Consider the following 27436-nt stretch of genomic DNA (forward strand, 5'->3'; position numbering starts at 1 on the left):
CTCGAGAAGACTTCGGGGGCGTCGCTAAAGACTAACCACGGGAGCGCGGGAACACGCTGCGGGCTGCTCGTGTATCTGGCGCGTTGTTATCAGAGTGGAGCTTGCCTTAACCTGAAGCTGCTCGTGTTGCAGTGTTTCTAGTACTGACTTCTGAAAGCCTCAGGGGCTGGAAAGGGAAGCGCTTACTTGTTAAAGGCAGCAACGCGGGCACCAAAACGCGGAACGCCTCACGCGTGCGCGTGTCGTCCCTGTGCAGCGCCACGCTAACCTTCTCCGTATTGTTTCCGTTTCCGCGTGTGTGCTGCCGAAGTGAGCACACGCACACAATGGAACACCCCTGGGCCATGACAAAGAAGAAAGCGTTACCCGTTGCGACGGGACGGTGAGGGCGGACCTGGAAAGCATTATGCTAAGTGAAGTAAGCCAGTCAGAGGAAGTCAAGTAGCGTGTGGTTTCACTCCCGTGTGGCATCCGATGGGTAAACCGAAGTAACAGCCGAAGTAGAGGCAGACTCACAGACGCAGAGCAGGCTGGCAGCTAGTGGGGGCGGGTCAGGGTCCGGGGGGGTCCAGTGAAAGGGAGAAAGGACTCACGGACTCGGACAGCAGGGTGGCCACTGCGGGGGCAGGGGGCGGGGCCTGAGGGGCTAAGTGGTGGTGGAAAACAGTACAGTGAGAAAGGGAAGGTGAGTTAAGAAAAGTCCGCTTGCGTGAGCAAAGAGAACCAAGGGAACGCGAAGGCAGCGGCGAGGACCGACCTGTGACCCGCCCCACGCCTCACCTGGGAGGTGGCGGAGGCCAGGCTGCGCGGCCTCCCTTCTTGTTTTGCTGGCGGGAGGCGTGGGGGCCTGGAAGATCAGCAGTGGCAGCCACCTCCAGATGTCGTTCTCTGCACAGCTGCAGGCCGATTGGGTGCTGGGCTCGCTCCGGCTGTCTGTGCTTTCACGCGAGACACCTGGGAGACGGGCCGTGCCCCCCTTGGTTGCCAGTGTGTGTGTGGCGTGAGCATGTGGCCTTTGTGGTTCCTGCTGCCCACCCTGCCCCCTTCTTCGTGTGGCCGCAGAGGAGACTCAGGCCCTGGGTCGGAGGAGCCGACGTCCTCCCTCCTTTGGCAGCCTCTGTGCAGCGCCCGACCGCTGGCAGGGCAGGCTGTGAGCCGCTGGGCCGCCTTTGGGCTCTTTCCGGCCATGCGGTCTCTCACTTTGCTGATTCTCTTGTAGTGTTTACTGTCAGGCCAGTTGTCTTTCTAGAACTTGGTTACTTATAGTCTTGTGTTGATCAGTGTTCCTTTCCAGTTGCCCTGATTAGAAACTGTTTCATGAAAAGAAACTGTGGTTTATGCTCTTTTTGTAGTCTCGCTGGCACCTGCCCTGCGTAGGCAGGCGGTGGGGGTACCCGTGTCGACTAAGGAGCTAAACGTTTCATGTGAAAGCCTTTAGGACAGTACATTTCTGATCCTCCAGGGAGAAGAAACCCCAACAGTTAGTATAGGAGAATAGGAGAGATGCTTTTCTTTCATCGTCATAGGAATAATGTGACTGCAGGGTGACTTTTACAGAAAGGGAGGCTTTGTTAATGTGCAGGTGGTTTGGACCAAGTTTAATCACGTGGGTGTGACCTATCTCGCTAAGTCTGGGTTACTTATAGTATGTTTCCTGGGAGTAGCAGGGGTCCCCTTCTCTTTCTCCCTCTCTCCATTCCAGCCAAGTTAGGTCCCGGCGCCCTCTGCTGAGATGGGGCCCACAGGGGTGGTGGGGGAATTGGGGGCCGGGGCAGCCGCCCGTCACAGCCAGCTGTTGGGGGGACCAAGGCGTCCCGCAGCAGGCAGCAGACTCCCTGGGGTTCCATCCACCCTGCGGGCTCAGTGGTGGTAGTTCCTTCTCTCTTCCCCCTTCCTTCAGCCCCTTTGCCAAGAGACCCTTGTGGGTACTGTCTCGGGGCGGGGCGGGGTGGGGGGACAGAGGGGGAGGGGTCTCTTCTGCGGAGATGGAGGCGATGCTAACGGCTGCTGTCTGTCTGTCTGTCCATAGCAGAGGTGAAAACCCCGAAGCGCAGGCAGCCCTTCGTCCCCTTTGCCCTGAGGAACCACACAGGCTGCACTTTGTGGTTCGCCACCCTGACCACCACCCCCACCAGGTAAGGACACTCGACCTGTCACCCCGAGCCATCTCTGCCACCAAAGGCTCCTGTGCACTGGCCCGGTGAGCCCCTTCTCGGGGCTCTTGGATGGTATTTGAATCAGGAACTTGCTGCCTGGCTCTCTGTGGAGTCCGTAGTCAGAGAAGTAGGTCTTGAGCCTGAAATGCCCAAGTTACGATGCTGATCCTGGTAGACATTATGTTTAAAGTCCAAGTCGGGCAGAGGAAGGGTGTGAGTGGGACGCGAGAGAGAAAGTCGTCCCGTGTTTGCTCCTCAGCCCCCACGCCCCTTGAAGGAAGCTGTATGTGGTTATGAAACCAAACGTCTTACATCTTTCTTCTGAGGCTGCTCTGAAAACATCTCCCATTTTCTTCCCTTTACCCTCCCTGAGAATTGTCAAACCCTGAACACGCTTCAGCCCAGATAGCATCGGGTGGAGTCCGGAGAACAAGTACGAGTTTCCCTAAACTGCTGCAGGGCGTTCTCCGTGGCTCTGCCTGCTGGGTCCCGGGCAGGGTGATGAAGAACACGGAACGGGTAGCAGAATCAGCTGATCGGAAGCCACGTTTTTCCTCCACTAAGTGCGATAATGCTTTACCGGAGACTTTCTGGTTGGTTTGTTTTTAAGAAAGTTTAGGTCTGGGAAGTGCTTGCAGTCACGTAATACTGCCTTTCCAAGTCGTGACTCAGTTTACACAGTGCCCTGTGCAGCAGGCTCAGTGCTGGGGGCAGGTGAGTGTGCGGCGACAGCTGTCAGCGGTGCTTGACCGTGGAGATGACTGTAGTTACTGACCTTTCGGACCCTCCGCGGGAGCCCGGTCATGCTGCCCCCAGCACTGAGCGCTGTGTGGGCGGGAGCTGGCGAGAGAGAGGGACAAGCGGGCGGTGTCTCATCTGGTTCCAGGGCCGCCCTGTCTCACAGCGGGAGCCCAGGGGTGGTTCCCGAAGAGAACGGAGCCTTTCTCGACGATGCTCACAACGTCAGTGAGTGGCGGGAAGTCCTCACGGGCGAAGAGATTCCCTTTGAGTTTGAAGCACGTGGGAAGCTAAGACACAGGTAAAGTGTGGTCCGTTCTTTTCCTCATGTATGATGCGAGCGTCTCGAATGTTCTGTCCTTTCGCTTTATTAAAGATTGTAATGATTTAGTGTTTCCTTTTAAAAAATACAATGACTATCGGGGGTGCAAGGGGACTAAATGGTAATGGGGAAAAATAAATACAATGTAAAAAAAATACAATGACTCTCTTGCTATCTTGGAAATACATCTCATTTCCCATTAGTTATCGCTTTGTCGGACGTGCGTGTTTCACATAATTTGGTTGAAGTACAGACAGGGCACAACACTCCAACACATTGCCCTCCGGCCTGGTTTGCGTGGTGCATTGGTGACGTGGTATTCTGCAGAGGTTTTTAAAGCATGTCGATTTCAATTTTTAAGCTGCATAGGAGCCACACAGCACTTTTAGCAAGCAGATGCTTTCAGAGAGCAGAGCCATACTGATAAGATAAAGTGATTCTGAAGAGGATAAGAACCCTTCATCTAGGGAGACTGCTGGCACTCGCTCCCGACATGGCCAGCCAAGGACCTAGGACAGACGCGAGGGACGGGTATGGCTGCTTACCGAGAGGTCACGCAGTACCTCACCAAGTGCTCTGGTCTTGCAAACACTTTCAAGCGGAAGGGCTGTCTGGGGAAGAGGTGAAGGTGTTAGGATTTGAGCCGCGGTCTGTTTTCGGGCTGAGCTGAAGTGGAGGAGGTTGGCTGGCTTCGGCCTGCTGCTCTCACAAGGCCTTAGGTCTTCGTGTGCAGACCTGCTCCTGGACGGACACTTCTTCCCATGGAGCTTTCTGCCCTCCAGCACGTGCTTCTCCCTCGCAGCAGGCCTTGTGAGCGCGTGGCCCCCAGTGGTGGCACGGGAAAAGTGCAGTTTAAAGACATCACTGCTCTGGGTGCATGGTCCTGGAAGCCGTGTTAGAGTTTCCAGGGATGAGTGGCGAGCACTTTCCCGTTCCACAGAGTTCCTAGAGGAGCTCATTAGAGAACTGGTAGCTGTGCTTCTCATGAGCACGGCCTCTGTTACATCAGAAGTGCAACCGTTAGCTGAACTTCTTAATAAGCACTGCCTCTGCGTGACCTCTCTGTCATTTCCGTTTTAGATCCCACGTTTTGTAACCCATTTCAGGTCCCACTGTTCTTCTTGAATTCATCAAAATAAATGCCTTTTCTGGCTTTCCCCCCTCTAGCACACTGTATCCCAATCCCTGCCTCCCTCCCTCCCTCCTTCCTGTCAGCCTCAAATCCAGCTCCCCATTTCAGGCTTCTGGCTTGAATTAGGCAAAATCTAAAATGGAATTAAATGTGCAATTTCCTCCCGTTCCTCCTGTTCTGCCCACCGCTTTCTGCTTCAGTTTCCGCCCAGCACCTCAGCTCTGAAGCGCCGAGGGCGCCGTCTCCCGCAACCTGTCTGCCGCCGTGGGGAGGGGACCGAGCCAGGGCCGAGGGTGGTTCTGGGAGAAGTGGGGTTCAGCGAAAGGACGGAGCAGAAAGTGCTGTGGGTGTTTCCAGGAGTGCAGCTATACTATCAGACCGCTAGGAGAGCACTGTGACTACCCCGCTGACCTAGTTTTAGCTGGCGGGTGGCACTATTTCATACGGGCTGGGCGGGGGGTGGGGGGGCCCCTGGGCGAGTTCACGGGGTCTGCGGGGCCATGCGAAGGGAGGGCAAGTGCCGCTCCTGCTCGCGCTCTGCAGATCCCGCGGTTTTTACTGTGAGACCCAGTGAGCATATCCTCTTGATTTCCCCGGCACCAAGTCATCACTAAAAAAAGGCTTGGCCAGCTGGGTTTCTATGGCATTATGTAGTAAATCAGATCTGGGTCTTGGCCTCTAGTCTTCTTTCCTTTATAAGGCTGTGCCTGTTGTCTTTCTCCGCGTTCTGCTGCAGACACACCCATGACCTCCGGATTCACCAGCTGCAAGTGAGAGTGAATGGCTGGGAGCAAGTGAGCCCTGTGTCCGTGGACAAAGTGGGGACCTTCTTCCGATACGCGGCACCGGATAAGAATTCGTCGTCCTCTACGGTGTGTGGTGGTGGGGGGGGGATGGGCGTAGACTGTGCCCCGACCACGCGCCCTTACACCCAGGCACTCGGTGAAGCCTGTAACAGCCTTGCTCTACTGAAGTTTCCTTGTCCTTCACTTCCTCTAGTTCTAGGAAGAAGACGTAAGGTTGTGTCAAGCCATTGTAGGCACTGGTAACCAGTGTGTAGATAATCCCACTGAAAACGCAAGGTCTAGAGTTGACGCTCACACGTCATCCGTGCAGACCCAGTTCTCGCTCAGCGGGCCTGCCTGGCGGTCTGCTGGTCTGCCTGACACGCGTTGGCTGTACTTCACACACCGCTACGCTTCCCGCGTGTCCTGTCTTTGAGTTTCTTGTAACGCTGCTCCTTGACCCTTCTAGCGCCTTCTCCCCAGCTTCTCCTCTCTGGCAGAGAGCCAGGTACCCTCCGTTGTTTACTTTCTGATCACGCATCTTCCTGCTCACCCTGGCCCGAACTTGACCCCGGCCTGCGGTTCTCGGGGGAGGTGGACCAGCCCGGGATGATGTGGATCGCATCCCTGACTAGGATGGGCAGGCAGGGGCCGGCCTTCCAGCCGAGGCATCTGCCACGGGTGCTGTCGTCCAGGACTCGGCCGCACTCCGTGGGCTGACCGTGCTCACTGCGGGGGGCCAGTGACGAGGGGGGAAGTGTGGCTTCCAGAGATGGCGGCCTGTGCCACGCCTGTTCCTTCCCAGAAGCATGCCGTCCTTTTCCCCGTTCTTCTTGTGCGCCCCGTGTTTCCTAGAAAAGGACACTTCCTTTCAAGATTAACTTTCTGCCTAATTTCCTTTCTAGTAATGAGAGGACTGATTCCTCCAAGAGATGCATTTCTGTTGTATAAATGTGTTCTGGAAAACTTTTGCATCCATGGGGTAGTTGTAAAGTGAGTGTTGTTTTTCCCATGTCTTCTAAGATCAGATGTTTTTCTCTTGGTTAGCAGAGCGTACTTTACTGAGGCTGCTTATTTACAGCCGCACCTTCAAGCAAATTACATTGTCGTTGAACTTGATGGTGGCTGTAATCTTAGGTCTGTGCTGACTCTCTGACTTTTGGGATCTTCCTTAGATTGGCAGCCCCGGCAGCAGAACAAACATCATTCACCCCCAGGTTTACGTGAGTATCACTCCCCTGTGTCACGGGGTTTATTAAGCGTTTACACTGCACCCGGTCCGCACGAAGGCGTTTGTTTCTTAATGCTCAGAGGATTTTACGACATGTAAGCGACTGGAATTTATCCCTCTTCTTTGCTGTTAATGATTACCTTCATTTGATAAGAACTTGCCAGAAAATGTTTTCACCTAACTTGGTGTGTGGGACTGAATATTATAGGCAAGGAGAGAAGAAGCAAAGGTTTGGGGCCAGCGCTTTTTTTTTCCTTCTAAGTTAAAATATAAATTAACCCTCATGTGGCTATATGCATTTCATAGGTTTGGGTCCACAGGTCATGAAAGTAAATAAGAATGAAAAAGTAAGATTTTTTTTCCTTCTTTGACTATTGAAACATCACAAGATGACACTAAAAAACTGTTTTTAGGTTTTTGCTTATCATTTCTGCCCCCTTAGGGATAGTATGTTTTGAAATGTGAGGTTGTAGCTAAGCTTGAAGGTGTCGAGATCAAGACTTGAAATGATTGTTATTGGCCTTGGCCCCACCGCACCGCGCTTTGCTGGGCAGGGTCAGGGGGCCCTCGGGGGCAGTCCTGCCCCGTCTCTCTGACTGCGCTCCAGGAGGAAATAGTTTGCCTTTTCTCGGGGGCTTCCTGGAAGTCTTGGTGCAAACCACGGAGCTCTTCATTTTGTTGCTTGCTAGGTTGGTTTTCACATACCGCTGGCTTTAATAAAAGAGCTGGCAGTGTGAAAAGCTGTGGTGTGGCGTCGTTTGTTTCTGCAGTGAAAAAAACACTGTCAGTGTGTCCTGGACACTCGCGCGAGGAAGGATAGTTTTGGAACCTCTTTGGCTTACCTGGTGGATAGGGTTTCATACTTAAAAAAAAAGTTTTGTGGCACAAAATCTGTGCTGGCTGCGTGAATGAATGTATGGAAAAAGAAAGCAGTGGCCGCGGCCCAGGACCAAAGATAAATTATTTTCCTCCATTACACTGAGTTTCTGAGACTCGGGGCCCTGTTTATAAAAGAGTGGTTGTTAACTGGGGCTTAGAAAGACGCCGTGAAGAAAGAGAAGTTTGTTTTGGGAATTCTTTGAAGTACAGAGATTGGTTTCTCTCTGTGGGCATGTCAGCGAATATAGCATGTGGGCCTAGAGAGCAATTTTTATGACACCAGGAAGAAGTTATTGTTGTCCCCGTGAAAGGCAGCCCCGTGCAGGCAGCCCTCTGTCGTCCGCGGCCTGGGTTTCGCAGAGACAAGGTGTAGTCTCAGGAGACTTCCTTTCGCTTTTGCGTGTTTTGGACGGTACCCAACCCGTTGTTCCCGTTCAGAGGATGTTTCCTCACTTTAATATTAGTCTAGGAGGAGAACACCACGGAAGGTAAATCATTTAATGTTTGACCAGGTCCTGCCTCAGCATTTCTGGACTCTCAGGTGCCTTGGATGGCCTTTGCTCCCCTCCAGCAGGGTTGAGAACAAGTCCTGCTCAGCTCCCAGGGGAGGGCCGGTGCGTAGGGAGGGACCCAACAGTGTCGTGCACGAAGGGCAGCCTCCAGCAGGCGCTTTTTACGACATTGCAGAAGTCTGGGAAATTGGATGGGTCATCACCGATCTTACGTGAAGTTCTTTACAATGTGTCTAGAGGCCTGGGGCAGATTTTTTTTGTGACTCACTTTGTAATAATATCACTTCTGAGTGGAATAACTGCTGTTACAGAAATGTTTAGAGTCCGCTCTTTTGAGAGTGTGCTGTTATAGGATATGTGTTCCTGTTAAAGCTGAGTGGTCTCAGGGCTGACTGACTAATTCCACCAAAGAGCTATGGTAACAATAGGATGCTTCGATTTAGGCATGCTGGTTGGTGTTGTATTTTTATGTGTTTTTTTTTTTTTAAAATGGCAGCTGTGCTCTTTGACTTCTGCACCTTTTTCGCAGTTCTCCTCCCTCCCCCCCGTCCGGGTGGTCTTCGCGGTGACCATGGAAGGCAGCGCCCGGAAAGTGATCACTGTGCGGTCCGCCCTCATTGTGAAGAACAGACTGGAGACCCCAATGGAGCTGAGACTGGACAGCCCGTCAGCTCCGGACAGTAAGTCTTGGTGTAGCCCGCCTTCCTTTCATTCTCGGGTCGGCGCGCCTCCGGGCGGCGGGCCCCGGCCGGGACGCGCTGACACCTCCTCCTGTGGCAGAGCCCGTGGTGCTTCCCGCCGTCATGCCCGGGGACTCCTTCGCTGTGCCTTTGCACCTCACCTCCTGGCGGCTGCAGGCCCGGCCCAAAGGGCTGGGCGTGTTCTTCTGTAAGGCTCCCATTCACTGGACCAACGTGGTGAAGACGGCGGAGGTCAGCAGCAGCAAGCGGGAGTGCCACTCCATGGACACGGAGAAGAGCCGGTTCTTTAGGTATGCGTGGCGCTGCGGCCACACATAACCTCTGCTTTTCTTCTCTCCTTTGTGCTTCCTCTGAGGACCCTCGGCGATGCAGCTGCGCTCATCTGGAACCCTGAAGTTCTGACTTCCCAGGTTCTGGTGTCAGACTTCATAAGGATTCAAAGGTCAACCCCTGGCGGGGGTTGGGGCTGTGGCTTATTATCTGGTGTGTGTTGGAGAAACAGCCAAAGAACATGGCATTCGTACATACTCTACTAGGCACGTGGATGTGTGCGTCAGCGTGAAGAGAGGACACGTAGGGAGGGAAGAAGAAACTTACCGGTCCCCATTCCTAAATGGGGAAGCAAAACCCTGGGGTTAGGAGTTTTTTTTTGTTTTTTTTTAAGATTTTATTTATTTATTTTTAGAGAGGGAAGGGAGGGAGTGGGAGAGAGAGAGAGAGAGAAACATCAATGTGCGGTTGCTGGGGATTATGGCCTGCAACCCAGGAATGTACCCTGGCTGGGAATCGAACCTGGGACACTTTAGTTCCCAGCCTGTGCTCAATCCACTGAGCTACGCCAGCCAGGGCAGGAGTTTTTAAAATGACAGATTGCAAAGGAATTTGGATGGAGGCTCATGCACCTAGTACTGACTTTTCTCGGGGACTTTGACAAAATTGTCTAAATTACTCAGACTCCTCCTTTCCCCTTCTGAAGAGTGTAGGTAATAAGCTACTAGATTTAATGTTGGAAAACATACTGGATTGTTAGTGTTAGTGACTTAAAATGTATTTTTTAAGATTTTGTTTATTTTTAGAGAGAGGGGACAGGAGGGAGAAAGAGGGAGAGAAACATCGATGTGTGAGAGAAACGTCTATCAGTTGTCTCCCTCACACTCCCAGCTGGGGACCTGGCCCGCAACCCAGGCACGTGCCCTGACCGGGAATCAGAACCGGCGACCTTTTGGTCTGCAGGCCAGTGATCAATCCACTGAGCCACACCAGCCAGGGCTGAGTTTATGTAAATTAGAGGTTACCAGCTTTAGTTTTCTTTATAGTGAAGACAAGCATTCATTTAGTTTAAACTTGCAGAAGAGGTGCCAGAATAGAACAAAGAATGCCACTTCACCCTTTATCAAGATTTGCCCGTTGGTAACAGATAAAGGGAGAAATAGATACACAGGCACAATTGGTGATTTTAACACTTCCCTGTCAGTAATTAATAAAGCAAGCAAAACCAATAAAGACATACAAGGATTTGAACAGTGCTAATCAATCAGCTTGTTGTAATTGATGTTTATAAAACACTTTCAGCAACAACTCCAGGCTACACGTTTATTTCAAGTGTGCATGGAACATTCATCAAGAGAGACCATCTACTGGGTCATGAAACAAAGATCAATAAATATTTAGGAATCGAAACAATACACAATATATTTCATGATCACAATAGAATTAGACCAGAAGTCAGTAACTGTAAGATACTTACAAAATCTTCAAATACTTGGAAGTTAAACAATACATTTCTAAGTAATCCATGAATCCGACAAGAAATCACGAATGAAATTAAAGTACTTCAAACTGGATAATAATAAAAACCAGGCATACTGAAATGTGGAGGATGCGGTGAAAGCGGTTCTGGAGGGAAACGTGCAGCTTTAATATTCACGTTAGAAGATGAGGAAGATGTGAAGTCACTGCTCTGAGCCTCGGCCTTAAGGCAGGAGGAGAAGAGCAGGTTAAATAAAAAGAAAAAGGCAACAATAAAAACAAGATGAAAGGCAATGAAAGAAAAAATAATTTAAAAAATATCAAAATTGACTTTGATAAAATCTTTTTTTTAAAAGATTATGAATCAGATTCATAATTTTTAAAAAGATTTAAAAAATTTATTTTTAGAGAGAGGGACAGGGAGGGGGAGAGAGAGGGAAACATGTCTGTTGCCTCCGGGAAGGGCCCCGGCCAGGGACTGAACCCACAGTCCAGGCACATGCTCTGGCCGGGAATATACCAGTGACCCTGGGCTGTGTGGGACTACACCCAACCAGCGGAACCGTATTGCTCAGGCAGGATTCATTTGATAAACCTCTAATAAGAATGATCATGGAGAAGAGAGAGAGAAAACAATTTGCCAATATAAGGAATGAAAAAGGGAGACATTACTATAGACCCTGCAGGCATTACAAGGTTTAAAAGGAGATGTTATGAACAATTTTATGCAAATAAATTCTATCCTGGAATGACAAACTTCTTAAAAAATACAGGTTACCGAAACTGACACAAAGGAGAAATAGAAAATCCAAATAGCCCTGTATCTATTAAAGAAGTTTAATTTGTAATAAAAAGCCTTCATACGAAGAACACTCCAGGATTCTATGGCTTCACTAGTGAATTCTACCAGACATTTAAGGAAGAAATAATACCAGCTCTAGACAAACTTTTTGAGAAACTAGGGGAGGAAGTATCAGTTCTTAGCTCATTTTATAAGGCTAGCATATCCCTGATACCAAAACTGGTAGAGATATTATATAAAGAAAATTACAAACCGACATTTCCCCATGAAGAGTTGCAAAAAGTTTTAGCAAAAATAACTAAATAGAAAACAGCAAGTGAGGTTTATCCCAGGGATATAATAATTAGCTTAACATTTGAAAATTGATAAATGTAATTCACCATGTTAAGAGACTGAAAGACTAAAAAAAAAAAATCACATCACATCAGTAAGGCAGAAAATAAAAGATTGGGGGAGCGTTTAATAGAATTCAGTACCTGTTCGCTATGATGCCCAGTGAAATAGGAATGTAAGGGGATGTTTCCAGTCCGTTAAAGATCATCTGTTAGAAACCTACAGCTGCCCCTAAACTCCTGGTGAAACCTTAAACTCTTGTCCTTAAGGTGAGGAAGCAGCCATTCTCTTCGAGGTTGCAGTCGTCCTCGCCATTGCCATAAGTGTAAATAAATAAACTGAAAAAAAAAAAAAACATAAAGATCTGAAAAGAAGCAAAACTTCTTCTGTGTGCAAATGACACAATTACCGTATTTTTTGGACCATAAGATGCACCTAGGTTTTAGAGGAGGAAAATAGAGGGAAAAATTTTGAAGCAAAAAACGTGGTAAAATATTTAATAACATATTATTTCACCAATGTAAATGTAAACAGCACTCAACAGCAGCATTAACAACCATTATTCCTCCCAAATTGCGGGGGGGGGGGGGGCATCTTATAGTTCGAAAAATATGGTCTGTATGTAGAAAACACCATGGAAAATTACAAGACCTAATGAATTTATCACGATTTCAGGATTCCAGATCAACCCATAGAAAGCAGTTATATGCTTTTATATTCTGGCCACTTTCTGGCCATGAACAGTTAGAAAATGTGATTTAAAAAAATACCATTTGCCGCTAGCATCATCAAACGTGAATTACCCAGGGATCAATCTAAGGAATAATGTACCAATCTTCTACTCTAAAAACTACAAAACCTTGCTGGGAATATGTATAACCGAATTTGTGGATGGGAAGACTCAGTATTGCTAGCATTTCCATTCTCAATAGACTGACCCGGAGGTCCCGCCCACCTGGCTGTCTGTCCGCAGGATAACGAGCGCATTGAAACCGGTGCGCTCCTACATTGGGGCATGAATCAGATAACTGATGCACACAGCACGCCTGAGTCTTGTCGATACCTCACGTTATGCAAAAACGGCCAGACACAAAGAGTAGTGTGTGCCGTGTCGTTCCATTTGTGTGCAGCTCCAGAGCAGGCACTGATCTGTAGCGGCAAATGTCAGGGAGTGGTTGCTTGATTGCTGGGGAAGAGGGTTTTGGTTAGAAGGGGATATGAGGAACTTTCTGGAGTGAGAGAATTATTTTTTTTTCAAGATTTATTTATTTACTTTTAAAGAGGGAAGGGAGGGAGAAAGAGAGAGAGAGAGAAACATGAATGTGCAGTTGCTGAGGGCCGTGGCCCGCAACCCAGGAATGTGCCCTGACTGGGAATCGAACCTGCTATACTTTGGTTCGCAGCCCGAGCTCAATCCGCTGAGCTGCGCCAGCCAGGGCTGAGAGAATTATTCTTCATCACTGGTTTTGGGTGGTAGCTATAGAGACGTATTTATTCATCAAAACCCACAAAGCTGAACATTTAAAATCTATACATTTTATCGGGATTTAAATTGCAAGCACTGAATTATTGAACCATTTTAATGTTATGCTTTCTCATACTTAGCTGAGGAGGAAAAAATTCAAGCTCTTCATTCAGGCTGATGGTTTTCCCACCATTTGTTCTTCACAGGTTTTGTGTGGCCATAAAGAAAGAGAATTATCCAGATTACATGCCCTCAAACATATTTTCTGACAGTGCGAAACAGATTTTCAGGCAGCCCGGGCATACCATATACCTCCTGCCGACGGTGGTCATCTGCAATTTGCTCCCTTGTGAACTTGACTTCTATGTGAAAGGAATGCCCATCAATGGGACGCTGAAGCCTGGCAAGGAGGTGGCTCTCCACACAGCGGACACATCCCAGAACATTGAACTAGGTAAGGGTCGAGCTGCATTGTCATTTGTAGTCATTCCGTGAAAATGCCAGTATTTTGTGATCATTCGGTAAAGATTTTGGAGAAATTGTAGCACGTACACTCTCTCGATAAGCCAGCTCAGAGGATTTATGCAGTTCTGAAAAAATGGGAAACTTCTAAGTTAGAAAATTATTAAAAGAAAATAATTGAACAAGTTCAAAAGATTTCCAGAGGAAGCACCCGAGAGAGCCTTTTTCTTGGGTTGCTTATTTGATGTATGGCTAGAGGAAGTCATTCTGTCTTTTCAAACCATGCTTTTTCCCAGCTCTAAAATGAGCAGAATCATCTGTCTCTCCTTCTCCGTTCAGGAAAGGGAAAAGCATGTGCCAAGCACGCACTGTGCCGCAGGCACCGTGTGCTGCAGATCACGTGTTTCACATGCATGCTCTCATGTAACCCTTAGGCAGTGGTTCCGCGTCCTCTTCCCGATGAAGAAGTTCAGGTTCGGGGTGCTCAGTGCATTGGGTATGTTCAGCTCTAGGGACGGGTAACTGGAGGCAGAGAGAACATCATTAGAATCACCATCCTACTTGTAGTGCTTATAACAAAGAGGTGCATCCGGAGTTTGGGCAGGAAGTAGGTTTCTTCAGGGCTGTTGGAGACATGTTGAAATGATGATGACTCGAAACACATTTTTTTTCCCGGTTTTGTATATCGTCTCATTTGATCTTCACAGCGGCACGTTTCAGGCAGAGAGACAGCTGCTCTCTGCGTTTCGCAGATAGGAGCGCGGAACGTGCTGAACTCGTGCTGCACGGCGATGAGCTGGTGTGCCAGGGAGCACCCGGAAGGGAAAAGCAGTGCAGCGCTAGGTGTCCGTCCCAGAGAAACCGGGCCTGTGCCCGGGCATTTACGTACGCCTTCGGCCAGCGCCTGCGAGCCCCGGTGTGGGGTGGAGTGTCCTCCGCCCACCGCAGCGGGTGCACACCCAGCACTCCTCATCTTCCCCGTCCGCTTCCCATGGAATGTCACTTCTAATGACAGTCCTGCGGCACGTACAGATGCTGTCGTTATCCCCATTCGGCAGACGAGACACAGCGAGGGCAAATAGCTCACCCTGCGCCCTGCAGCTGGGAAGGCCAGGCTGGGGCTCAGAAGCAGGCAGGTTGCCGTCATTTTGTTTTAGGTGCCCGGCACAGGGCCTGATGCGTAATGAGCTCTTCCTAATCATAGCTGTCATTGGTAGCTTTTTGGTTTTTTCATCTTTCTAAATGTGCAGTTCAGACTCCCTAGTGTGACTTCCAGGCCATCTGGTTTGCTTCATACATATTCTCACCTCAGTTAGATGAAAATGGCCATTCTAATGAGATTCTTTCGCTAGTGAGAGACACAGTCACTGATTTTTCCAAAAGGAATCCAATTTCACTTGTTAATGATTTTAACAAACCGAAGCGAGAACGCAGAAAGACAATGGCTTCTGTGTCCTCTAGGGGTGTCACTGGAGAACTTTCCGCTCTGTAAAGAGCTGCTCATCCCGCCTGGAACCCAGAACTATATGGTGAGAATGCGACTCTACGACACCAACCGGCGGCAGCTGAACCTCACCATCCGGATCGTGTGCAGAGCGGAAGGGTCCTTGAAGATCTTTATTTCTGCACCGTACTGGTTGATTAACAAAACGGGTGAGTGTAGGGGCTGCTCAGGTAGGCCACGGGCGTTTGGCCCTTGCTTGCTTAGCTGACTGACCGGGGCCAGTGCCGACAGACCGCTTCAGCAGCCTCAGCTTCCGGAACTGCCCTGCTTCCATAGTACGTGCTCGGTCATCGCCAGAACGGTCCTCCAGACAACAAACTCTGAACCCACTAAATAAATTCAGTTTTTACTCTTTTTCCCCACGATGACTTTTTTTAGTTTTACCATTCATATCTGTCTTGGACAGACTGGGCGGGATTGACGTACACTCTCCCCCTCTTTCCCGAAGGGCTGCCGCTGATCTTCAGGCAGGACAACGCCAAGACGGACGCTGCAGGCCAGTTTGAGGAGCACGAGCTGGCCCGGAGCCTGAGCCCTCTGCTGTTCTGCCACGCCGACAAGGAGCAGCCGAACCTGTGAGCGCGGTCACTGACGGGAAGGGGAGATGATGGCCGGGGAAGGGGAAATTAGCGGAGGCTGTAGTGCGTGCGTGTAAGCAGAGTGCCCTGCAGACAGCAGTCCTGGCGTGGCGGGGGGTGGGGCCGTGACCTAGCGGGATGCTTTCGGATCGGATTTCTCCGTTACTTGATAGTGGAAATAAACCACTTGCTTGGTTTATAATGAAAGCTAGTTTTATTTTACACGTATTGAAGTAGTTCTAGTCGTAACTCTGCCAGTGAAGAGAGACCCGCATCTCTGCACAGTTTTCTTCCCCTGTAAGGTCTCAGCACAGGCAGGGGCACTGGCGTAGGGGTGCAGGGGGGTAGGGTGGGGTGGGGTGGGGTGACTGGACCTCTGGCAAAGCCTCCGCCCCATTAATCCAACCCAGGTCATTTTGTGTAAGGTTTTGAAATGCCTCTCTTACTCTGGAAATAAAACATGCCATTTCAGGATCTCAAAGCATTCCTTGCATGTTTAAAAGGCAGAGAAAAGCAATAATTGTGAGGATTAGAAGACAGTCCTTTTAATGTATGGTATGACTGTTACTTTCCTTTGTTTTTGATTGTGACATTCTGCCATACAGGAGTCTTGATTTATAGCCATAACCCAAAGGTACATGGGCGTATCTGATACTGCCAAAAGGGCATAGCCCGCCATCCGCGGAAGTATGCTTGCTACGAGCTTACGAGGAAGGCTCGGGGGTGCCCCACGCCAGGGGTGCAGATGCATCTCCCAGGGAGGGCTGGCTGGCATCTGGGCTGGTGCTGGACGTGGTGTACATGCAGACACCCGACGTGGCCGGCAAGCCCGGTCTTACTCTTTCTGAGAGGCTTGACAGTGTTCGATCTAGGACTTGACACTCACAACAGCTCATTTTCTCCAGGGAGTGCATAGCTACCAAAGCATTTCCACGGAGACCATCTCATTGGATTCTCCCAGCACCCCAGTGGATTAGGCAGGGCAGGAAAGACTGTTTTATTTTCAGATGAGGAAACTGAGACTCGGAGAGAGAGAGAGAGAGGCACCTGCCCGAGGTTATGTGGCTCATTAGCGGGAGAACTGGAACACACGCCCAGGAATTACGGCTCCAGGGTCTGTGATTCGACACTGGCCGATGAAATGGTGCCTTGCTGTCCTCACAGAGCCGGTCCTCAGAGGGAATGTGCCATTAGCCGCATTCTCTGCACGTTTTTCTTGGATGTGCAGAACTGTGTGCACACTTCCCGGATATGTTCAGGGTATTTCATGAACCCTGGAAACCCCCGAGTCAGGAAAGTCAAGTCCTTGTTTCTCAGAGGGACGATAAATATTGTAGTACTTTCTGCATGCCGTATGCTCATAGAGCCTTAACGTTTTCTCCCTGAAGTGTTCAGGCGAGGGCGTCCACACACTCTGCAGGTTGTCGTACTGTGGCCGCCTCTGAGACGGGGGCTAACCACCAGGGCAGTGGCTGCCTTGCCGTGTCTGGGAGTGGCGTGAGTGAGGGAGAGTCAGCGTTAGGGTTGTCGGTCTGGGTGACAGCCGTAGCAGCAGCGTGTCCTGGTTAGAGCAGGTGGACGCGACTTCCGGACGGACGAACGTGTAAACCTGTGCTTTTCTGCCCCACAGCTGCACGATGAGAATCGGAAGGGGGATCCATCCCGAAGGCATGCCGGGCTGGTGTCAGGGCTTCTCCCTGGATGGCGGTAGTGGTGTGCGAGCTTTGAGAGTCATCCAGCAAGGAAACCGCCCCGGGCTGATCTATAACATTGGTGGGTCGCACGTGGGGCAGTGGGAGAGTCAGAGCCGTCAGCCCGGGACCTCAGGCTCGGGTCGCAAGCTGGCCGCACGCGGTGGCTGGGCGGCAAGTGCCGATTTTCTCGTCTGACGTCGGGTTAGGTGTCTTCTCTCGGAGTGGGTGTCAGCACGGGCTGGTTATCCTCGGGCCGAGGAGCTGCCCAAGCGCCGCCCTGTGCGGGCTGGGGCTCTGCCGTGTGGTTCCAGACTCACCTGTGTGGGAGAAGTGTCAGTTGGGCTTACATCCTCATTTTTCACAGGAATGATAGGACCACTTGGAATTCTTTTTTCATCCTCGAGCCTTTCCCACGCATTCATTAAAATTTGCAAACCCTGAGAGGGTAAGAAGCATTGTTCTCCTCGAAGCTTCAGCAGAGAGGTTGAGCGACTCGCCTAGATGTGACGGGGAAGTCGGGTCAGAGCGGGATTATGAGTGAGGCGTACCCATTGGAGGCAGAAGATGCGATAAAGTGCATCTTGGTGCTCATGCTAAGTAGAAGCCCCCTAAACTAGCTTAGCTTACAGGGTGGAGGGTGGTGAGGAGAGAATACTTTACCTATAAGCCTCATAGCCACCTGGAACTCTCAAAAGACTTTCTGCAGGATGAAGATAAATTTGATATAATGTGCCCTGGGTTTAAATAGTTAGCAGTGTGTCCTTCCTTTAGTGTATAATTCCCAAGGACCTCAAAGCACCACTTAGCGTTGAGTGTCGGGGAACCACCTAGGACTGCACTGTCCGTCGAACCCTCCGCGGTGTCGGAAATGGTCGGTGTTGCACGGTACGGTAGCACTAGCCGCACGCGGCTGCCGAGCACTGGAGAGCACATTGCTACGCCGTGTGGCCAGAGTGACCGAAGAATTGAGATTTTCATTTTATGTGACCAGTGGCTGCTGCACCCGTGCAGAAATGGCGAGGTTGCAGAAGGGAACCCCGAGGGGTAGTTAGCAGTTTACTCTGGGTCCCGGCTAGGGTCAGGTCGTGTTTAAGCGTGTGAGGTGTTACTAGTTACAGTCTCTCCCAAGTACAGTTTGCTTTCAGTGACTTTTCAACCTGAATATATATGCATTCTCCCTTGTTATGGGGCTGCCTCCTTCAAAGTTGACATTATGACTTTTAACAGAAGAAATAAACTTTCATTTGAGCCTCCAGCTGAGGATCATTCACTTTACCTTTGCTGGCATTTTTTGCTCTACCCCTCGAATAGGCAAAGGCTGCTTCCTGCTGTGTTTGGTTTTCTTCCGGGGCGTCTTGTACGTGAACCACAGGTTGGCTAGAAGTTGTTGTTGGGACAGATTGTGGGGTGGGGCGATGGAGCTCTTAGAAGCTGGTGCTGAGGAATAACAGAAGTCTCGCAGGGAGGCAGGTCGGGCAGTCCGGCCAGAGCTGTGCACTGAGTGCATGTATACGCTCACATGTAGATAGCGATTTTCGACCTGCTTCATCCCATGGTGCCCGTCGACTAGTTCCTAAAACTCCATGGCACCCCCAAAAATGCTGTTTTTGCCCATCTGACAAAAATAGGTATACTTTTGATTAATTTACAAAAAATAGTCATTTCTTACCACTTTTGCTCCAAAGTGACTTTTTGAAAAATCAGGTGCCGCCCTGGCTGGTGTAGTCCATTGGATTGAGTGCAGGCTGCGAACCAAAGAGTTGGTATTTCGATTCCCAGTGAGGGCACGTGCCTGGGTTGTGGGCCAGGTCCCCAGTAGGGGGGGTGTGAGAGACAACCACACATCGATGTTTCTCTCCCTCTCTTCTCCTTCCCTTCCCTTCTCTCTAAAAATAAATTTAAAAAATCTTTTTAAAAAATCAGGTGCTTGTATATGAGGATTTCTGATACTAAGAATTAACCAATCAGACACAACCTTGATGTGCTTTGTGACCAATAAGATGCAACTCTGTTATATGACTTGTATATTTATGGTTCAAGACAGGGCACTCACACCAGACAGTTATTGTGTTGGCTGTGGTCATTTTAAACCTTGACAGTCCAAGGGAAAAGAGAGGTCAGTGCCCGTGACTAATTAGACAGCTATTGCATGTTTTAAAAACTGTTGTGGCACACTGGTTGAAAATCACTGTGCTAAATGCATACATTAAAACTTACTACACACCCTTGCTGGTGTAGCTCAGTGGACTGAGCGTGGGCCTGCGAATCAAAGGTTTTGCTGGTTCTATTCCCAGTCAGGGCACCTGCCTGGGTTGCAAGCCAGGTCCCCAGTGGGGGTACGTGAGAGGCAACCACACATTGATGTTTTTCTCCCTCTCTTTCTCCTTCCCTTCCCCTCTCTCTAAAAATAAATAAATAAAACCTTTTTTAAAAACTTATTGCATATGTTTTTAGGGACAGAACTATGATTTGAAATATTTTGCTCTATCAACGAAAGGACTAGACTGGGTAGGAGTAAGATAGGTCTTTATAATTCTTAAGGATCATGAGATCTTGGCATTTAATATCAAGGGACTTTGTGGAATCTCTTACTTGAATGTTTTCGGAGAGCTGGACAGATAACGAACTCCCTCTCATGAACGTTTAAAGCTCAGTCCCAAGCTCAAAAGCCAGGGAGGCCCTTGCCCGTTAGCCTCACATGTATCTCCAGAGAAAAGAATTTGGTGCATTTTTATCCTATCAGCTGTTCATTGACTGGGGTTTCGCCAGAGCAATCTAAGAAGAAAAGGGAAATGAAAAGGCTGCTTTTTCCAAAAAATGGAATCTCGGTACTGTAGATTCTTTTTATAATATCAAACACATCCTTTGTGGGCAGACTTCGTGTTAGTCGAGGTCGGCTAGCTGTGATGATGGCCGTTTCTGACAGTTAGTGCTTTTCCGTGTGATGCAGAGGGAGGAGTGAGAGGGAACATGTCTTTATTCTGGCATTCCTTAGCATTGCTGACGCACAGAGCTCCGGAGATTTTTGTTACTGAGATCTGCTCAGTATTTCAGGTATTTTGAAGACTTACATTAATGGAACACCAGATTCTTCAAGCCAGCGCAAATAAATTTCGGAGTTAACAGGTTGGAATGTTTGTAACTGGGATTATGTTGGGACGCCCGAGATACCTAATTGTCACATTCTAAGGTTTCTTTCCTTTTTTGGTTCTCTTGCTACTTGCTGGCTGCTGAGTTGGGTCCTCGTACATGTCCCACTGCGGTGCAAGCACGGGCCCCCGAGGCAGGCTGCCCGGGTTCGAGTTACAGCCGTGCTGCTCCTGGCTGCGCGACCTCAGGCAGGCGACCTCACTTCCCATGCCTGGGTCTCTCCTCATCTGTAAAACGGGATGAGTGAAAACACCCCACTCAGAAGGTCGTGGTGAGAATTAAACGTGGGGCCTTCGGTAGAGGGTGCAACTGGTGTTAAGAGTTCAGTTATTGAATAATATTATTGTATGTATTATCTGTGCTGTAAATATTTTTATCATTGTATAAGCAGAGCTCAGCCCAGTGTCCTTGAGTATGGTTGCTGTGTTTATTGTGCGCATGAACAAATAGTTCATCCCACCGAGTTTCGAGTTTTTAAAAATTGTCAGATTTTTAAAGATGATTCAGTGCTGTTTCATTTTTTTCCTTTCTTTGGGACCTGATGCATTGAGAGTCCCTTCTGACTGATTAGGACTTTCTTTCCTTGCTGTGTGTTTTGTTTGCTTTTTTCCTCCTGTACACAGTGGGTGCTGAAAACATGTATTTTGAGAATCGATAAGCTGTATAATAGTTTGCATTAAGTTTCAGCTGGATTCTTGGGTAGCGAGCTAAAATAAAATACTAGAGAAAAGTTGCATGAGTTCAGGGTAGTGTAGAATGGAATTAAGAACTTAAGTTTCTACTATGCTTGGGGAGGCGATTTTGTGTCCCAGATGTAAGCAGACATGCGTTACATAAGCTGTCTTCGTTGTCAGCTTCATAAACGGAAACCAAAGGTGTCTGTGACTGAACACCTGTATCTTTTTGTTTCTGTTATTATGGTCCCCACTTTATGAGGAAGCTAGGAACTATAGGGGTATTGATATTGTCACTGAGACTTTTTGAGGCCTAAATGGGAATATAGAATAATACTCTGAGTGTGATGGCTTTTTTTATTCCACTCTTAGAAGGCTTGACAGATTCTTTGGGTGAGGCAAGTGTTTTCTTAAACTTAAGTCATTGTGAAGCCTATTTACTTTTGTCAGACCACAAACGTCCTTTTCTCTGATTAATTCATGGCAGTGGTTTCTGTTATTTGCAGGTATTGATGTCAAGAAAGGCCGAGGTCGATATATCGACACCTGCATGGTCATCTTTGCCCCCCGTTACCTGTTAGATAACAAGTCGTCCCACAAGCTTGCGTTTGCACAGAGGGAGTTTGCCAGGGGACAGGTAAGCGGTGTGCTTTTGAAGAGTCACTAGTGCTCACTAGCACGGGAGTGTTAATGTCATGGCCTGTCTCCCCTTCAACTCTGTCAGTTCTGTGGGGCGAGTAGCCATTCTTTGCCTGTGGCACGGTAGCTTCTGGGAGGTGGCAAGGCTCCGAGTAGGTGCTGCGTAGCCACGTTTACCGTTCCGACGTGACTTGCCAACCAAAGCCAGTGATGCCGTGTGTTCCAGGGAACAGCCAACCCCGAGGGCTACATTTCCACCCTCCCCGGCTCCAGCGTGGTGTTCCACTGGCCCCGGAATGACTACGACCAGCTGCTGTGTGTCAGGTTAATGGACGTGCCCAACTGTATCTGGTCTGGAGGCTTCGAGGTCAACAAGAATAACTCCTTCCACATCAACATGAGGTAAGTTCAGAAACTGCGTTTCGACAAAAAGTAGCTTTGTTAGAGGCGCGTTAAGTACTAAGCTATAAATACCATGTAAATTTTAAATATTTATAGAACTATAACCGTTAAGTAATAAGTAGTAATACTACTCTTCATGAAATGGACATGTTTCTGGCCAGGGAGAGGTGTTAAAGCTTGTAAAGACCAGGTAGGCATGAGTGCACATTTTGATACGATGAGTTAAAGGGAAGGTCAACGGTTTTGCCGGTTGTGCGGAGGCTGTGGTCAGAGGTCGCTGGTCTGGACCCCCTGCCTGCTTGTGGGTGGGAACACGGATTATGAAGGGTTTCGGCACCTCTCTGCACTCTGAGCACTCCGTGCCTCACCCGGTGCTGGTGCAGGCACTCATCCGGCCTCTTCGTGAAAACCACTGCCCTCTGGTCCGTTTTCAGAAAAACCAACACGTTGAGCCCCACCTAGCACAGGATGACTCTTTCTGCTTCCATCAAGTACTTTTTAAAAAAGTAGAAAAAGTTTTTTTAAAAATTGTGCTAAGATATACACATACCGTATGAGCAAGATAACAGAAAGACCCAGAGATTGTTTTGTGGGCTTCAGGTACATAAAATTTAACATCTTAACCATTTTTTTAAACTTTATTTTTATTGTTGACACTATTACAGATAGCCCCATTTCCCCCACCTTGGCCCACCTCCACCCAGGCCCCGCCCCCCTTTCATCTGGTCACCGCCTCCTAACCGCCTGCAAGTTCACCGGCCTTAAGTACATTCATACTGCGGTGCAGCCTTTCTCTGAACCCTTTTTATCTTGCAAAACTGAAACTTGCCACCCATGAAACAACACCTCCTCGTTTCCCCCCTCCAGGCCCTGCTGTCCTTTCTCTGAACTTGACTGCTCTAGGCATCTCAGATAAGCAGAGTCAACAGCGCTTGTCTTTTTGTGACTGGCTTATTACACTTAGCATAATGTCCTGGAGGTTCATCCGCTTGGTCGCTGTGTCTGAATTGCCTTCCTCTTGAAGGCTGAGTAACGTTCTGTTGAATGCATATACCACCTTTTGCTTTGTCCATTGATTTGTTATGGAAACTTAGGCTGCTTCTATTTATTGTACCTTTTGACTGTTGTGAAAGGTGCTGCTTTGAAGGTGGGTGTACAGATGTGTCCTTGAGCCCCTACTTTTGGTTCTTTTGGGTCAGTACTCAGAGTGGAATTGTTGGTTTATATGGTCATTCCAATTTTATTTTCCTTTTATTTTCTTTTATTCCTCTTATATTCCTCTCCCCCCAGCAATCACCACACTGTTGTTCATGACCATGGGTCCTTGTTCCTTTTTGCTCAATCTCTCCACCCTGCAACCTCCCCCACCTTAGCTGTCATCCTACTCACTATCTATGAATCTGTCTCTGTTTTCCTTGCCAATTTATTTTCTATTTTTAGAAGATTTTTATTTATTATTTATTTTTAGAGAGAGGAGAAGGGAGGGAGGGAGAGAGGGAGAGAAGCATCAATGTGTGGTGGCCTCTCGCACGCCCCCAACCAGGGACGTGGCCTGCAGCCCAGCCACGTGCCGTGTCTGGGCATCAGACAAGCGACCCTTTGGTTCGCAGGCCGGCACTCAGTCCACTGAGCCACAGCAGCCGGGGTGGCGCTGCTGTTTCTCTGAGGAATTACCGTCCTGTTCTCCATAGCAGCATCACCGCTTTTCGTTTCAGCCAACAGTGCACGAATGTTTCAGTTCCTCCACATCTTCGCTGACACTTGCTGTTTTCTGCATTTTTGACTGTAGTTGTCCTAATGGCGATGATACACCACTGTGGTTTCGGTTCACATTTCCTTAACGATTAGTTGATGTTGAGCTTCTTTTCACGTGCTGTTGGGCATTTGTCTGTCTTCTTTGGAGAGATGTCTGTTCAGGTCCTTTGCCCAGTTTTGAACTGGGTTGTTTGGGTTTTTTTCTGTTGCTGAGCTACAGAAGTCCTCCTTTTTGTATTCCGGACACTAACCCCTGATGAGACGCGTGACGTGCGTGTGTTTCCTCCCGTTTCTCACACTGCCGCCTTACTCTGTTGGTTATGTTTCATAATGTACAGAAGTTTTTCATCTTGGCGCAGTCCACGTCATTTATTTCAACTGTCGGGGCGTCTGCTTTTGGTGTCACATCAGGAGATCTGTGTCAAATCCAGTGTCGCGCAGCTGCTCCCCCGTGTCTTCTCCGTGCTCCACAGTTCAGCTCTTACGCGTCGGCCTGCGGTCCGTTTTGAGTTGTGTTTGCGTGCGGCGTTTTGTGAAGGCTCAACTCCATTTTTTTTGTTTCTGCATATCCACTTTCCCCAAAATTTGTTGAAAAGACTCTCCTTTCCCCCATGGAATGGGCTTGGCACCATTGTCAAAAGTTATTTGACTCCGTGAGTGAGGGTTTATTCTAGGCTGTCAGTTTTATTCGTCCATGGGACTGTCTGTGTGTGGGTGCCACACTGTTTTGACTCGGAACTTTATCATCAGTTCTGAAATCAGGAAGTGTGAGACATCCAGCTTTGTTATGTTTCAAAATTATTTTGGCCATTGGTGTCCCTTGAGATTCCATCTGAATTTTAGGATGAATTTTTCTCTTTTGGGGGAAAAATGGAGATTTTGATACGGATGGCATTAAGCCTGTTTCTCCACTTTGGGTAGCATTGACATCTTAGCAATACTGAGTCTTCCAGGCCATGGACACGGGATGCCTTTCCACCTATTCGTGTCTTCTTCAGTTTCTTTTATCAGATGCCTTTGAAGTTAAAGACGTGATAATCAGTGCAATTTCAGTACATTTAGAGGTGAATGTTGATCTTTTATACTTAGGTTAGCTCTTCACTGAGAAAACTATTATAAGGGAACAGAAAAATAATAGATGACATGAAATAATATCCACAGTTGACTTTTTAAAAAAATTGCGTTATCTGAGGTTTTATTTTCTTTCATTTGTTCCTAAGTGCAAGTGAAAGTTCATTCAGAAAGTCACAGAGGTAGAAAAAGGGAGCCAGCCGGGCTGCGTGGGCTCAGGAGACAAGCTACAGAGGCGAGAGAAGGGCCTGCAGAGCCCAGGGTTGGCGGGGGTCGGGGGGGAGAGAGCACGAGGGAGCAAAGGTACACGCCTTGAGGGAAGAATGGGGGGAAGATATGGAGTGCTCGAGAGAGAGACAGACAGACAGACAGAGAGAGTGAGAGAGGACGAGAACGCTGTTTTCTCTTGTTTTGTCAGCGGGATGCCCTTCTCACCGATCCTTTGCCCTGGCCTACACATGTCAGACGCAAGGCCCGCGGGCCGAATCTGGCCCTCCACCTTGTTTTATCCAACCCGGCACCTCGTTTCGACCCAGCAGCGGCGCCGAGCTCCTTGCCCCTAGTTAAGGAGCAGTTCCATTTATACAGTCCTAAACTGCATTCAGCCCTTTGAAGGCAACCTCGAGGCTGATGTGGCCCCGGTGACAATGAGTTTGACACCCCCACCCTAGCCCTTGGTATAATTAACTGCACTTAGTAGAGTGATTTTCATGCTGTGTTCCTAAGAGTAGCTGGAGTCCAAGCAGGTGACCTTAGAGGCCCAGAGAGCCAAGCAGGCAGGTCTCCAGTGCCCTCGCCCCTTCTTCAGCCAGAACCCTTGTCTGCCAGGAGCGTGCATTTCCCATGAGGTCTCACGGGGGTCAGCGCAGCAGGGGGCGGGGAGGAGGTCTGCAGCGAAAGCCCCATTGGCATCTGTCCCACCTCGGAGGAGGCCGTCTGGGTCTGTTGTGCTGTTAGGGGCAGCCAACTTGAAATTGAACAAAAAAGATACTCGTGATTACTTAAAAACAAAACAAAACAGAAAAAGGAAGGTAAGTCAAGGGTGTGGAGGTGGGTGAAGAAGGGGACTGTGTGTCCTGTTGAAATGCAGCCCCGGGTGCGGGACCGGGTCGGTTTTTTCTGCTCTCCCCGCCGTTTCATCCTGAAACAGCTCGGGGCTGCAGAAGACCTGCGAGCCGTGCAGTGAAGACCACTGCGCCTGTCACCTGGATGCGTCACACCTCAGCACTTTGCTGTGTTCCTGTTCTCTGTCCACACACACGTGCTTTTTTCTGAATCATTTGGAAGTGAATTGAAGTCCTCATGGTACCTCAGACAGAAGAACTTCACTCACCACCTATGACAAGGGCATTTTTCTAGATAATTATACTAATACTACACACTGAAGAAATATAATACTGGTTTTTCCCCTAATAAGCCATTCTTTAAAACGTCCTTCATAGCAGCCCCCCTGCCCCCGACCTCGGATGAAGTCGAGGACCCTGCCTGTCATCGGCCGCCGTACCTCATCTTCTGTACTGCAGAATGGTCCCCCCTTTCCTCTTTTGTCTGTATTGACACTGACGCTCCGGAGTCCGAGCCAATTTCTTGCAGAATGTCCTGTTTTCTGGATTTTCCTGATAGTTTCCAAAAAGAGGTTGGGGTCAGGCATTTTGGGAAGAATACTGCGTGTGCGTTATCATGTGTTTCTGTCGGGTCCCATCAGGGGGCCCCTGACGTGACGTGTGTTGGTCCCATTACTGATGTTGCTAAATTCGATCATCACTTGGTTCGCCTGGTGTCTACAGGTCTCTCTTACAAAGTTACCTTTCCTTCTTTGTAAACGAAGAAATCCATGGAGACAGTGTGTACATCTGTTTCCTGAAAACCTTTCACTCCATGATTTGATGGTTCTTACCTGAATCTGTTGTTACACTGGTTGGTGCAAAATAGTGATTTTCTGATTCTCTCATTTCTTCTGCATTTGTGAACGGATATTCTGCTCTAAAGTAAGCTTTCCGTTCTCTCCAGTGAGATACCTATATTTAAATATACACACAGACATGTGCACATGCAAATATATGTAAATTATGGTCACATACTAGTACCTCCGTTACACAGGACTCTTCCTCATCTGCCCTGTCCAATAGCGAGAACCCTGGTCATCGGTAACATCAGTATATTAGTTGGAACCATATGTGATTGCTCTTTGTCTGGGTCAAAAGTAGTTTAGTATCAGCAATTCTATGTGTAGCTGAACCGGCGTTTCCTCATTTGCTCCACTGACACCATTATCCCAAACAAGCCCAACCCGCTCAGTAAAACGCGCGGATCTTGCTGTGCGGTTACAACACAGCACTGTTCCAAAGTTGCTGGAAGAAGTTCTTTTTTTTTTTAACTGTGGTTTGGTGTCAATTTGTGCCTTTCTAATGTGATCAAAGAGCACACAGCGGCAGTGACTGAGGCCCAGGCGACGTCGTGACTGAGGAAAGCGTGAGCGGGAAGTGAGCCGTGACTTGTTTTCTCCATTTTGTGCAGCCGTTTCGTTTCCGTTTTCTGCAGAGACACCCTGGGAAAGTGCTTCTTCCTGCGCGTGGAAATCACGCTCCGCGGAGCCACCTACAGGATCTCCTTCAGTGACACGGACCAGCTGCCCCCTCCCTTCCGAATCGACAACTTCTCTAAGGTACCGAGTGGGGCTCCGAGTCCGTTCGGCTGTTTCA

The 27436-nt window shown here is 48.9% G+C and overlaps 1 protein-coding gene and 1 non-coding gene across 4 annotated transcripts in view; one reads left to right on the forward strand and one right to left on the reverse strand.

The window, feature by feature from the left end:
* VPS13D (vacuolar protein sorting 13 homolog D) overlaps positions 1-27436 on the forward strand; it is a 226359-nt gene that overhangs the window by 87506 nt on the left and 111417 nt on the right. For 2 of the 3 annotated variants that reach the window (XM_028511940.2, XM_028511941.2), the window contains 13 exons: positions 2030-2135; positions 3043-3195; positions 5085-5220; positions 6309-6356; positions 8285-8435; positions 8536-8746; positions 13012-13259; positions 14729-14920; positions 15220-15346; positions 16980-17122; positions 21374-21504; positions 21733-21908; positions 27276-27399. In XM_028511940.2, coding sequence (XP_028367741.1) covers positions 2030-2135; positions 3043-3195; positions 5085-5220; positions 6309-6356; positions 8285-8435; positions 8536-8746; positions 13012-13259; positions 14729-14920; positions 15220-15346; positions 16980-17122; positions 21374-21504; positions 21733-21908; positions 27276-27399 — 1946 coding nt within the window. The remainder of the gene's footprint in view (positions 1-2029; positions 2136-3042; positions 3196-5084; positions 5221-6308; positions 6357-8284; positions 8436-8535; positions 8747-13011; positions 13260-14728; positions 14921-15219; positions 15347-16979; positions 17123-21373; positions 21505-21732; positions 21909-27275; positions 27400-27436) is intronic. The other variant, XM_036025326.1, reaches the window with a different exon arrangement.
* On the reverse strand, positions 212-317 carry LOC114498260. The gene has a single exon (XR_003684701.1). It is a non-coding gene; the product is annotated as a U6 spliceosomal RNA (small nuclear RNA).

Source organism: Phyllostomus discolor, chromosome 5 (genome assembly GCF_004126475.2).
Source record: "Phyllostomus discolor isolate MPI-MPIP mPhyDis1 chromosome 5, mPhyDis1.pri.v3, whole genome shotgun sequence".
NCBI lineage: Eukaryota > Metazoa > Chordata > Mammalia > Chiroptera > Phyllostomidae > Phyllostomus > Phyllostomus discolor.